This window comes from Hyperoodon ampullatus (genome assembly GCF_949752795.1).
Source record: "Hyperoodon ampullatus genome assembly, chromosome: 11".
Classification (NCBI taxonomy): Eukaryota; Metazoa; Chordata; class Mammalia; order Artiodactyla; family Ziphiidae; genus Hyperoodon; species Hyperoodon ampullatus.
In genome coordinates this window covers 72,042,968-72,055,618 of record NC_136924.1, presented here as the reverse complement: position 1 = coordinate 72,055,618, position 12,651 = coordinate 72,042,968, and the positions used below count along the sequence as shown (strand labels likewise).

The following is a 12,651-nucleotide window of genomic DNA, read 5'->3' as shown; positions in this document are numbered from 1 at the left end:
GGAGGTGTGGCCTTAGTGACATCACCATAGATTGTATCACTACAAGATCCTGTTACTAAGAGAATCACCTTTTTTCCATTCTGGACTCCTGTCAGTTTTACTTATTTATAAACTCAGTGCCCCCTTGGCATGGATTGCTCCTCTGGAGATGAATGAACCTGGCTGCGTGGAATGGGAATGCCACCCCCCACTTTCCCAGGTCTCTGCACTTGGCTTCCTAGGAATGAACTTGGGGTGTAACCTCCCCTGGGAAAGTGAGGGGTTGGCCCTCGGAACTCCTGTTGCTAATCATCTTGACTGTCTCCCTTCAACTCACCTGGGAACAGGAAAACACTGGGCCAGGGGAGAACTAATTATTTTGCTGAACAGTGACAGTCCTAAGGCCCCGGGCAGGCGTTACCTACACAGGAAACATAGAAATCTCTTTCCTGAGTGTTCTAGGGAAGGGCCACACCCAGAAATGATACAGCTGCTACCAGATGAAACCCCAAGAGCCCCACCTTGGCCGCCTGGTGACACACTCCCAAGGCCGTACCCTAAGGCTGACAACTGTGCCTCTGCTCTTTTCTCTCAACCTAGGAAGCTTATGAAAATGCAAGAGAGTGAGGGTGACTTTATTTTACAAATACCTCTGAATATATTTTATATTTTAGTATATATAAAATAGTTTATATTTTAAGCAAATTACATAAAAAACTTTAGTGTTTTATTATTAAAAATAAATTTCTGGGGAATTTCCTGGTGGTCCGGTGGTTAGGACACAGCGTGCTTAGTGCCAGGGCCCAGGTTCGATCCCTGGTCAGGGAACTAAGATCCCACCCACTGCATGGCATAGCCAAAACAATTTTTTTAGTTAGAAAAAGATAAATTTCTGATGGTAACACCTCTCAACTGAAGTGATAGCCTCGGTGTGAGGGACCAACGAATTTCTTCTGTGGAGGACGTGGTCCTGGGAGACAGGAGGAAGTAACTTGACTTCCACCACTCGGCCCTTGCGGCCCAGTGAGCAGGCCATCCGGTGCTGTTATCAAAGTATTTGTTGTCCAAGAGCTTGTAGGTAGAAGACTGTGGAAGGGCCCAACATGAAGACATACCCTCTACCTTGCTACTCCAAGTGTGCCTTGCTGACCAGCAGGACTGGCAAAATTGGCTTCACCTGGAGACTGGTTAGAAATTCAGGATCTCAGGTCTCACTCCATTCTTGCTTAAACAGAATCTGCATTTTAATAACTCCCTTACTGATTCGTGTACACTTTGAAGTTTGGGAAGCACTGCCCTGAGGAACTGACAAATTACGAATTAGTCTCCACTCAAACATCTCTACCTACTGCCCTGAAATCCCCATGCCTATCAGCCTTCCCTCCAGCATCAAATATAATAATGTGATATAAAGCAAATCAGCCGCAGAGTGAATTTGCAAACCTCACAAAAGATGCAGGGTTTCACAGAATTAATAGACGTGACCTCGGAGAACCACTCAAATCACAACCAAAGCATTGGCAAGCGAGGAAATGGCAGGCTTAGACTCCTTAACAAGCGAAGAGGAAATAATCTACAAGGATGGTGACATTCCTTCAAAAGAGAATGATTTGAATATCAAAGAATTCTGACAGGCCCCTGAGGAAAAACAATGAGGCTCATGAATATCTTTGTAAAAATGACCCACTTTATGATTGTGCTGCGAAAGTCAAACATATAGTTTTGTTGAAAAACTATGCTCCAAAAAAAAAAAAAAAAAAAATTCAACACTTCACTCAGTCTTCGATCGTTCTAAGGAGGAGCACATTGTTTTAATTATAACTTAAATGATATTATGTGAGAGAAATGACACTTTTGTAAGTTTTAGTTCCATTTTTCAAGACAAAGTCTAATCAGAACTTGCTGTCACTATTTCTCCTGACGTTTGGTCCTTGTTTGAAGGGCACTTCTGCTCAGTGGACTGTCCCAGGGCCAGTGTTCCTCCAACAAGACTCACTGGACTCCAGTGCTTACTGTTGCATAGTCCTTTTTCCTTTTCCCTTATGAGACTTCTTTTTGTTACCTATGACCATTGTGGGATAACTGATACCTACTTACTCCACAGCTCAGTGAAGAATTCTTTTTTACTGTCCTGTTTCCCGGTTGGATGTTCCGTGCATTGTGATACCACAGAAGGGGGTTCGCCCGTGGGGTTAGAGCTCTAGGGTAGGTATCTGTTCAGGGTTACCTTATCCACCATGAGGAAGTTCTCCAGCGTCTCTCCGTTTTCACAGGTGACATGGCCAACCTCCCTCACGGCTCTGGGCAGGATCTCTCGCACCTCCTGGGCGATCATCCCTAGATACAAACACTCCAACAGGTTTCGTCAGGAAAAGACCTTTCTGGAGAAAATCCTCCCAGGCCTACCTCAGAATGGAAACACTGACAACTACACAGGATGTCTCTGCAAATAGATGCTTATACCCCCTCAGCATTTGCTTTGATCTACGAGGCATTTAAAAAGCAAAGGAGGAATTTGGAGCCAAGGACCACTAGAGGATTAAAAGTGGGAGTGTTTTCTCCACTCTTTCTTGAGACTCTGAGCCGAATGTTGGAAGGGGTTAAGTACCTTCAGATCCCTGTACAGACATGAGACCAGGGCATCGGCTTGATTTTCTTTCTTTTTCTGCAGGAGGGCCCTGCCCTCTAAATGGTCCTTTTTTCTTTAGAATTCCTGGACTGGAGTATGAACATCACTCTGCACTTCTCTGACCTGGACCTGCCTGTCCCGCCACCTTCCCTCTCTATCCTGATGCTGCCCAGTGCCGCCTGTCATACAGTTTGCGCTGCCATCCGCCCCTCGGCCCTCATCCCATGAGCAAGAGGCCTCCAGTGAAAGGAGACAATGTGTTCAAAATCCTCCACCAGTACCTTAGGGGGCAGGAGTGGGGATGGGGGTGTTGAGGAAAGATGACAGAAATTTCTTTAACTTTTCCTGTTCCGGTGATTATGGCTTTCACAGAGGACAAGTGAGACTGACAGGACGTTGTCAAGTGCCGTAGCATACAGCCTCCAGATGAAGAGGGAATTAGAACTTTAATAGTTGACAATATAAAATTAAGAAAGGAGCTGTGTGTGTACCTGTTTGATGGGCAGTGTTTATTCCCATCGCAGATGCGAATTCAGGCTTGTAGTCGTATTCAACAATCCTCATTTGGGCTATTCTTCTCAGCTGTTCATTTGTGTCAACCTAATTTAATTAAAGAAGATCAGATTTCACCCGCTTAGATATATGCTATTCGAATCAAGGTCCAGAGTGACCCAGAGAGATGAAGAATGTTGGGAATGGGATTGTCCTTTCCTCTTGCCCAAACTATTTTAAGAGAAATTTGTTTTTCTCCTCCAAGAAGCAAAAGTTTCAAGGTTCATGTCGGCGACTTCCATCCACTGACTTATAAACTGAGCCAGAGTTTATATGGCTAAATTACAGGGCAAAACCTTCCTCATTCACTACTCTGGCCTCACTTCTGTCCACCGAGAGTTGAACCGTCCTTCTGAGAATGGGGGTTGATCACCTTGGAGAGAAACAATTTCTGTCCAGGATGGCAAGGTATCATTTCCAAATGAGCACACAATATAAGCAGCTAACAAATACAGGCTGACCTTGTATTTATAAATTAAAAATGAAGTGCTTAGTTTAAGTAACAATCTATTAAGAATGGGTATATCGTATATCATTGAATTGCTTATGGACATCTTGCTGGAGAAAATTGTTTCAAGTGGCAGTTTGCTAGCCCGGATTACCCATCTGCTGGTCCCTCAAAATCCAGGCTACATTCCTACAGATGGCTTCTCCCCCAGACCACCCTGGTCAGTGATGGTGTCCTCCTTGGAGCCAACCACTCTTACAGGTAGTTAAAAGCACTCCCAACTGTCACTGCAAGTTCCTCAAAAAAAATTTCACTGGGTCCCAGCAAAATGATAACAATAAAGACAATATAGTGGATTTTTCCTAAAGCTAAATGTGCTGATTCAAAGGCTTCCCTTTTGAGTTTGTTTTTTTTTAATGAATTCATGGTAATAGCATGATTGATTTTTTTTAACGACCTTATTCCACAAGTAAAAAGTTGGCAGTCCTATGTGGGTCCTTAAATTTTCTATTAGAGAACATAACTGGATTATGAAACCAGTGGTCTCTTGGCAATTAAAAATATACTGCCTGGACATTCATCCATATGTTGGAGCAACCAGAAATGCTTTTCTGTTGTTTTAAGAAACCCCTGCTTTGGCCCTGAACCCCTCCCTGGACCCACTCTGTCAAGTGAGCAGGAAAGTTCCTCCAATATCATAAAGGTTCTCTTTCCTTCACCAGTTTGGTGGGTTATCAAATGTTGTGACTTTGTGCTTAACTGGATAAATGGACTAACTTTACTTCAGGTACTTGTTGGGGAGTCTAATTTTGAGCTCACTGCTGTTTTGATCATTGCTGTTATCAAAAGCTTGGTTCAGTTCTTTCATTCATTGCTTCATTTGACTAATACTTACCAATCACCTTCAACATACCAGGCACTACCCTGAGTGTTGGAACTTCAAAATGATTGCCTTTTTAAAGTTCATGGTCTAGACAGGAAAACAGACTCATCCCATAAGATTATATTACAATGTGAGAAAGGCAGGGTGATGATGGAGTTATGAACAGAGAATCATGGCAACTCCAAGGAAGCACCTAAAAGATTATCAGGGGACCATAAAAGAAGGCTTCCCATAGATGGTGAAGCCCAACCGAGATCTTGGCTTGTTTCAGTTCTCAAACACACTCCGCCCCTTTCACTACAAGGCCCTTGCTCAGGGCATTTCCCTGCCTCAGAAGCTCTTCCCTCCCACTCCTTTACCTCCGCCTCCCCCCATTTAAAACACCTCTTCACCAGAGAAGGACTGCTTGACCTCCAAGACTAGGAAGTTTCCCTCTGCCTTATGTGCTAATGGCACCCGTTCTTTTCCTTCATAGCATTAATCAAAGTTATCACCAGACAACTAGTGAGTCACTTTTATTATCTGTCTTCTCCTACAAAATAAACACCCCATGAGGGCAAGGACATATTTGAGGCCATGATTTTCTGTTCGTCACCACATCGCTGGTTTCTAGTACCATTCCTTTCATGTAGTAGGTGCTTAACTAATATTTATAAATCAATAACTTTAAGATAGGAGTTAGTCAGGGAAAGATGAAGGGTAGGGAAGAGGGTGGAAAGGGTAAGACTAAGATAGAGATGCTGGGCAGAAAGAACACCATAAGCCAAGTCCTGAGGCAGCAAATCCCCTGAATTATGCCTGCACAACCAAGGCAGGGCTTGGCGTGACTACACTAAAGATCAAGGTCAGAGCAGGGAGGGTCTTGCAGGCCATGCTAGGAAGGAACAGTCACAATCTCATATTGCCCTGTGCATACACCTGTCACTCTGAGCTCCTACATTCATTCAACAAGTATTTAATGAGTAGCTACTATGTGCCAGATACTATGCCAGGCCCTGGAGATTCAATGAGTTTTTCTTATTTGGAGCTTAAATTTTAATGAAAGTTTCTTTCCTGAGGATGAGGCCTGTATTTTGTTTGTCTTAGGACCTGCATAGTGCCTAGCACAGTGTCTGACAGGTAACAGGCAACCCAAACTTTGAATGAAGGAAAGAAGGAATGAAAGAATGGAGGTAGTGAAAAGGCAGAACAATCCCTGATGCTAACAGAATTGAAGGCAGGGGGTCAGTCAGGAGCCGGCTAGTCTGGCCTTGCACTAGCCAGGCCCTTCCCTGTTCCCCACTCCCTGCACTCTGGGGGTCCCGTGCCCACTTGCCTGCTTCTCATTATCCCCTTGCTTCCTGCATGAGGCCCCATCAGAGACCAAAGCAGAGGCAGTGTCAGTTCCTTTGCCGCAAGGGGAAAGCAGAGGAGGATGTGCCCTTCACTCCAACTGTCCAGGCTACACAGAGGGAAAATGACCCCTGCTGTCTAAGTTGGATCCTTGACTGCATTTTCCCCGAAGACATATTCCTAGACATAGCAGTTAGGTTCGCTAGTACTACTACCACTGTATTTCAGACAGATTTTTGGCCAAACAAAATTTCGAGGGTTGGCTTGGGGACCTTCTGTAACAATCTTTTTCTAAGAAAATGCTCTTGTGATTTCTAATGCTATGTTGTAGACTTTCCAAAGCTAAATATAAACTGCTTGTATTGCATGCTCCCTATGGCTTGTACTCTTGGCCCAGGAAAAACACTTGAGGCAAGGACTGTGTCTCCTTGGAATCCTCTACTAAGAACTGTACAAAGGCCACGACTCAACACCATGCCTTGCTCATCAATGTGTGTTGAGTAAGAGGGTAGTGAATTTGGGTGTCTAACCTGATCTTGCCCACAGCAATTTTGGAAAGTTTTGACCATGAATGCAAAGGGCCATCTCTGCCATGCTGCCTCACACCCAAGGTTTCTATATCTTAATTCAAGCCTTTCACCGCAGAGAAGACATTGCAGACCGTGAACTCCAGTCCGTTCAAGGAGGGAGATCTCATTACCCATGGCCCACAGCCCGGACTATCAGTCTCCCATCAGAAGCAGCTTGAATGGCACTGGCTCACCCTGAACTTCTGCATTTGGCTCATGGCCCTGAGGGGAGACTTTGCATGTTTGACTTTCTTGAGCTCTTCACACATTTGTCTTTAACTAGTATACTGCTGGTGCGCTTGGGAGAAATTACCTTTGAGCATTTTACCTTAACCAATCTTTTTTCCCCTGGCTTTTCTTTTTAGCTGTTTGCTGCCTTCTTTTTAGCCTTCACCACAGAATTTGACTGGTGCATTCAACGTTCAACTTCCTTTTTTTTTGCATTGACATTGCTGTTCTTCACGCCCCTTTGGTTTGCAGCATACCCTTTTCACCCTAATTTTGCTCCACTGTAAAAGCTGCATTTCCTCTCCAGTCTATCATCACCTCTGTAAACACCAAGTCTGGGTAAGTGAAACTGCTCTTCCCCGAGGCTGACCTCATTTCCCAGTGCCTCCGTTTCACAGGTTTCAGTCATATCTGCTTTATTGTCTCTGTGTCTTAGATGTGTGTCCAGATGAGCCCCAGAGATCTCCTCTAGGCCCCTCCATGCTGAGTGCTTGTGTGCTTAATATCCGCAAAGCCACCTTCGCTGCCTTGAGCGAGGAGACGCAGAGTCAGGCACAGCAGCAACGGATGTTCATCCTCCCAACACGGTATCAGGCAACGTGTTTGGCCGCTACAGTTGTCTCACAGCAGCTAATTCAGAAGCCAGCTCTGGCTGCCGTGCGTCCTTAATGGGAAATGTCTCCAGTCCTACGCTTGCAATCAGGTCAACCAAAGGTTCACTTCCCAGCACATCTGGAAGAATGGCCTTCTTATAAAAGTTGGAAAAACTGAGTCAGAGAGAGGTGAAGATGAAGTTCACACATCTGTCAGCACCATCATCAACATTACCATCATGTCTCTTGTCTGTAATAAATGGTGAATGGGATAGACAAGATTTCTAGAAACATGTATTTCATAAATGTGGACAAATTATTAAGGACAAATATATTAATGTGAAATAACTTAATAAATGAATTACATGTAATTTGCATTTTTTGCAAGTAAATAAGAGTAATATCTATTTGCTTAGCCTTATACAGCTAAAAAATGTTTCCCGCATATGAGCTTAGAAAAGGCTCTTAACGTGAGTAAATATGGGCATTCCCTGTTCAGAGAATAATAGAGTCATAGAGCGTGTCTGGGCCAAAGTTCCTGGGTGAGTGGGTGCCAGAATCAGGACTAAAACTCTGCCTTCTAACCAGAGACCACCTCCTCTTTATTCCCTCCTGCTGCTGTGAGCAGGAAGGCGATACAGGAACTTCATGTCGAGAGCCTGGATTAAGTGACATTTCACTTCATGGAGAAGTCTTCCTAGAGGGATTTGAGAAGTTCTAAGGAACCTTGTTATTTTGAGACAATATGTTTTCTTCAAACCAAGGAACACCATTTGAGGACGTTTAGTAAATGAAGTTCTGGGGAAAGCCCAGTGGTAGCAGGAGTGGTGGTGGAGGACTTTCTCCACTTGTCATCTTCCATTTACATTTAGATAAGGCCTGGTGGAGAACTGTATAGCCAGTTGCAAGGGTAAGTTTGAGTTGGTGTGATCTGAAACACAGCCAGTTCATTTCTTTCTAAAAGGCAGACGCACGGTATCTAAGACTGGTATCTTGAAATATATGTGAGAACCTTCTAGCCCTGAGAGTTCCCATCAGGCTAGGAGGTCACAGCTCTTCTAACATGAACCGCAGCTTCGCGATCAGTATAAAAGTCTACAATTACAACCATTCTTTGGAATCCTCTCAGCCAACGAGGACATTCCTTGGCTGGCTTAGAAAAACCAGTGCAGATTTGCACTGGGAAAGGAATGCAGTCTGGAAGAATGGCCAATGATTTACAGATTAAGTCTCCTATTAACTAAGAAAGAATAAGGAAAGGAGGTTTAAAAACCATTCTGCCACCCGGCCTCGAAAATGTTTACAGGAGAAGCAGTGTGAGTGACAAGGTGGGGAGGTGGCAGAAGCGCTGAATGGGACACAGAATTGAATGGTGGAACCAGGAGTGACCTGGCATCGTCATCGGGATCCCTCAGGTCTTCATAGCAGTTGTGACTTTCCGAGATGATTCAGTACTTATTATCTCAATGGGTTAAAAATTATAAAAGACTCGGTGGGTTCAGGCAGAGGCACCATTTCCATCTTATAGATAAAGACACTGAGTTTCGGCGAGGTTAGGCGTTTTATGCAGGCAAATCCGAAGTGGATGAGCAGCCTCCTGATTTCGAGGCCTGATTTCTGATTGCCACTAGGCGCCTCACTGCAGAAGGAGAAAGTCTTGACCCGTAACCTGGGGAAATGGGTTTGCCCGAGTGAGGCGTGAGGAGGTGGAGTTTCTCTAACTGCTCCTCAGAGAAGGATGCTGAGTGGGGTAGACAATGGCTGGCAGGCTTGGTGCCAGGGACTCCGGGAGGAAGGGGCTGGAGAGGTCCAGGAGAAACGTGGGCAGGAACTGGACTGAGACAGCGTTTGAAAGATGAACGGGGAGATGGAAGGTTGGAGATGGAAAGGAAAAGGCAAGCTCCATCAGTTGACAATGGAAAGGCAACGGCCTGTGGGAAATAATCCTGCTTGTGAAGCCAGTGCTATGCTGTCATGGCCCACTGCTCCTGGCAGGTAAGTCCATTCTCTTGGGTAGGAACTGCTTTACAATTTCAGCAGAGATGCCTAACGACTCCAACACTCGTAACTGTTAAGCAGCATGTTCATCTCACACCAACAGGTGACATGGAGAGATGCCTTGTGCCAGGCGTGTCAGGGGCCAGGAGGGCCCAGAACTCCTGACTCGGGTGTCAGAGGAGGTGTCCGAGGCCTGCCCCGTGCTCACCTCCTGGATATTCTGCTTCGCCCGGCTGTCAGAGGGATGCATAATTGTCCCCATCACTTTCATGTTGCCACAGACAACCAGGGCTTCGTCCGGTGCATCTGTGTTGATGCCCACTCGACCGTGACAAACCACAGATTCTGGTACTTGTCCTCGCTGCCATAATGCATCAATGTCATTTTCAAATTGCCCAGGGTTGGAGGCCTGGAGAAAATACATAAATATGTTACAATTAAAGTTACAGATGCAGGACTAGATGATCGCTTTATTCCTCAAAGGAAAACAGAATGTTAGCCAAGTCTTTCACTTGAGAATCACACGTTGGATGGGACACTCTGACATATCCGAGTAACTGTGACCCCAGGAGAGCCAGGGAGGCTCTCCTAACTGTTCTGCCCCCGACAGCAGAAGCTCAGCATGTCATGGTTTGCAATGTCCAATCTCTATATGGAATTGAGAATGTGTCAGTTATAGTAGGTGGATGATAAGGAAGAAGAAGAAAACTCAAAATGAGTATTTTTTCAGGGAGAATAATAATAATGATTTAAAACCAGAATATTACATCAGAAAATATTACAAGTTTATTAAAGCTCAGATAATCTCAAAAAAACCCTTGCATTTAGCTAGCCCTTCCATAGTTTCAAAACACCTTCATGTTTATGATTTCACACACAATTGACAAGCAAATGACAATACAAATATATTTAATACACCTCAGCTATTCCCTAAACACAGATGATTCTGACAGAAGAACTATAACAGCTGCATTTGTTGTGTGTTAATCCACACCCCAATTCTATGAGATAGGACCATTATATTCCTTTTACTGACGCTGAGACTCTGAAAGAATAAACAAATTGCCCAAGGCCACAAAGTTAATAAGTTCTAGAGCTGCGATTATGCTTCCTTTGATTATTAAATAATGAATCTAACTTTGAGTTTTGTGGTATTGCCTAAAAAAGCCCTGGCCGAATGCAGTCTTCAAAGAAAATCCAAGTGAATCTATTAGACTAGAGAAAGTTCTGGAGATTTTACTGTTAAATAAGTTTTTTTGCCAAAGAATTTTCCACTGTACTGCCTTCCCTCCTCTCCATTTCCCTGTTGCCACTGAATATATTTCCACATATCTTTAAGTAGGGATCTATGAATCCACCAAAATCCTCACAATGAAATTAACTTGTTTTTTAAATTATGACCTATCCTTCTCTTACTCTCTTGGTATTATTTGAATGTTTTTACCATAGGCATGTGTTACCAATTTACAAATAATAATTAAAAGAAATCTCAAAGTTTAGATCTAAGTTTGGGTTCTGTTTAAAAACTTAGGTGTGTGCAACTTCCTGTTTCATTCCTACCTGTCTGAACCCTGAGCTGCTTGGAAGACTCAACTATTGACACTGGATAGACAAAAGCAGGGAAAGAATATAAAGTAACAACTTTGAACATTATTTTGTGTGAATTCACTTGAACAAAGAGCTTTTCCGCAAAATCCCTAGAGCCTCCTTGGTTGTGAATGGCAAATTGGCTTTGACTCAAATCCTTTTATAACGAGCAATCAACTAAATCCAAAGGTATGCCATATAAAATGTTGCTGCATTTTCCTCTGCTCTGAACATAATGAGCCACTTCAAGGAAACAGAATAGGACAGTGATGGATTTTCTTCTTCTTAATGAGCTTTGGGATAATTATTATCCTGTTTGTAACCTGATAGTACTGGAACGGCAGATATAAGTAGATTCAATTTTGGGGAACAATTACAACCATCTCATTTGAATTTCATCAAATGAAAACTCAAATCCCTAAAACATGTTCAAATCATTTTGGAAAGGGTCACAGATCTACAATGGTTTAAATATAGAGCCCTAAGGAGGAGTCCTTATCAGTAATGGGAAATGTTATGATAAAATGTGTGAACTTATTTCACTTCTCTGGTATCCAGAATGTTAATGGGTCAAAGAAAACTGAAATGGAATCACAGAAAAACATTCTGGAGTCATGAAGTTGTGTTCAGATGTGGCCTAACAGTGGTTGATTGCTATCAAACATCAGAATGAGTTAAAGTTTCTAAAATACTTTTATTATTTATCACACAGCCTCATATATTTAGGGAAGACCCGAACATTCTAGTCTATGTTGTGACACAAACTAGCTGTGTGACTTTGGGACAGTTACTTAAACCTTTCTGTACCAGTTTTCTCCCCTGAAGAATAAAGATAATAGTGTCTTCTTTACCTATCTCACGGGGCTGTGGGAATTAAATGAAATCACTATGCATGAACACTTCGTAAAAAGGAGGATGCATAGTCTCAAGTTCATCCTCCACACACTCTGCTGTGCAGAGTAACAACCATTCAACCTACAGTCAATGAATCTGCTCTCCTCAGTAACGCATCTGCAGAGCTGCACAATTCCGAGGGAACTCTGTTCACAAAGAATACAATGTAAATGGTGCCCCCTGCAGATGCTTGGAATAGGAAACACTAGTAGTAATTTGAGGCCATTCCAGTTTGGAATGGAAAGCTGGAATTTCTTTGCTTTACCATTGTTTGGGCTTCTATAGAGGAGTCAAAGAGCATAATAGGAAAGCTTGAGCTGAGGAAGGCAGTTCATAAGAAATTCATTCTTGTACCTTGTGAAAAGACTATCGAAAATGGGCCTAGAAATGCTATCTACCGATGCTACTCTAAGTGTGGTCCCACAGGCCAGCAGTATCAGCGTCTCCAGGAAGCTTGTTAGAAATGCATATTCTCAGACATCTCCAACCTACTGAATCAAAAATTGTGGAGGTGGGACCCAGGTATCTGTGTTTTCACAAGCTCTCCAGGGTATTCTTATTCTCCATAAAGTTTAAGAAGGACTTCTGTATGTCATACACTACTTCCATGCTACTACTATGAAAAGGGTCATGAGTTACCCCTTCCATAGTTAGTAGACGGTTCAGTTGAATCCCAACTGCAGAGTGAAACAGACATTGCTCCACACACTGATTCCTTTGGGTAAATAAAAATTCAACTGAACTCCAGGGCTTCCCTGGTGGCGCAGTGGTTGAGAGTCCGCCTGCCGATGCAGGGGACACGGGTTCGTGCCCCGGTCTGGGAAGATCCCACATGCCGCAGAGCGGCTGGGCCCGTGAGCCATGGCTGCTGGGCCTGCGCGTCCGGAGCCTGTGCTCCGCAACGGGAGAGGCCACGGCAGTGAGAAGCCCACGTAATGCAAAAAAAAAAAAAAAAAAAA

The 12,651-nt window shown here is 43.7% G+C and overlaps 1 protein-coding gene across 2 annotated transcripts in view; it reads right to left on the bottom strand.

Moving 5' to 3' along the window:
* MYRFL (myelin regulatory factor like) overlaps positions 1 to 12,651 on the bottom strand; it is a gene marked incomplete at both ends in the record, with an annotated part of 126,537 nt that overhangs the window by 39,602 nt on the left and 74,284 nt on the right. For both annotated transcript variants that reach the window (XM_079714869.1, XM_079714870.1), the window contains 3 exons: positions 2,207 to 2,316; positions 3,100 to 3,208; positions 9,420 to 9,620. In XM_079714869.1, the coding sequence (XP_079570995.1) occupies positions 2,207 to 2,316; positions 3,100 to 3,208; positions 9,420 to 9,620 (420 nt within the window). The remainder of the gene's footprint in view (positions 1 to 2,206; positions 2,317 to 3,099; positions 3,209 to 9,419; positions 9,621 to 12,651) is intronic.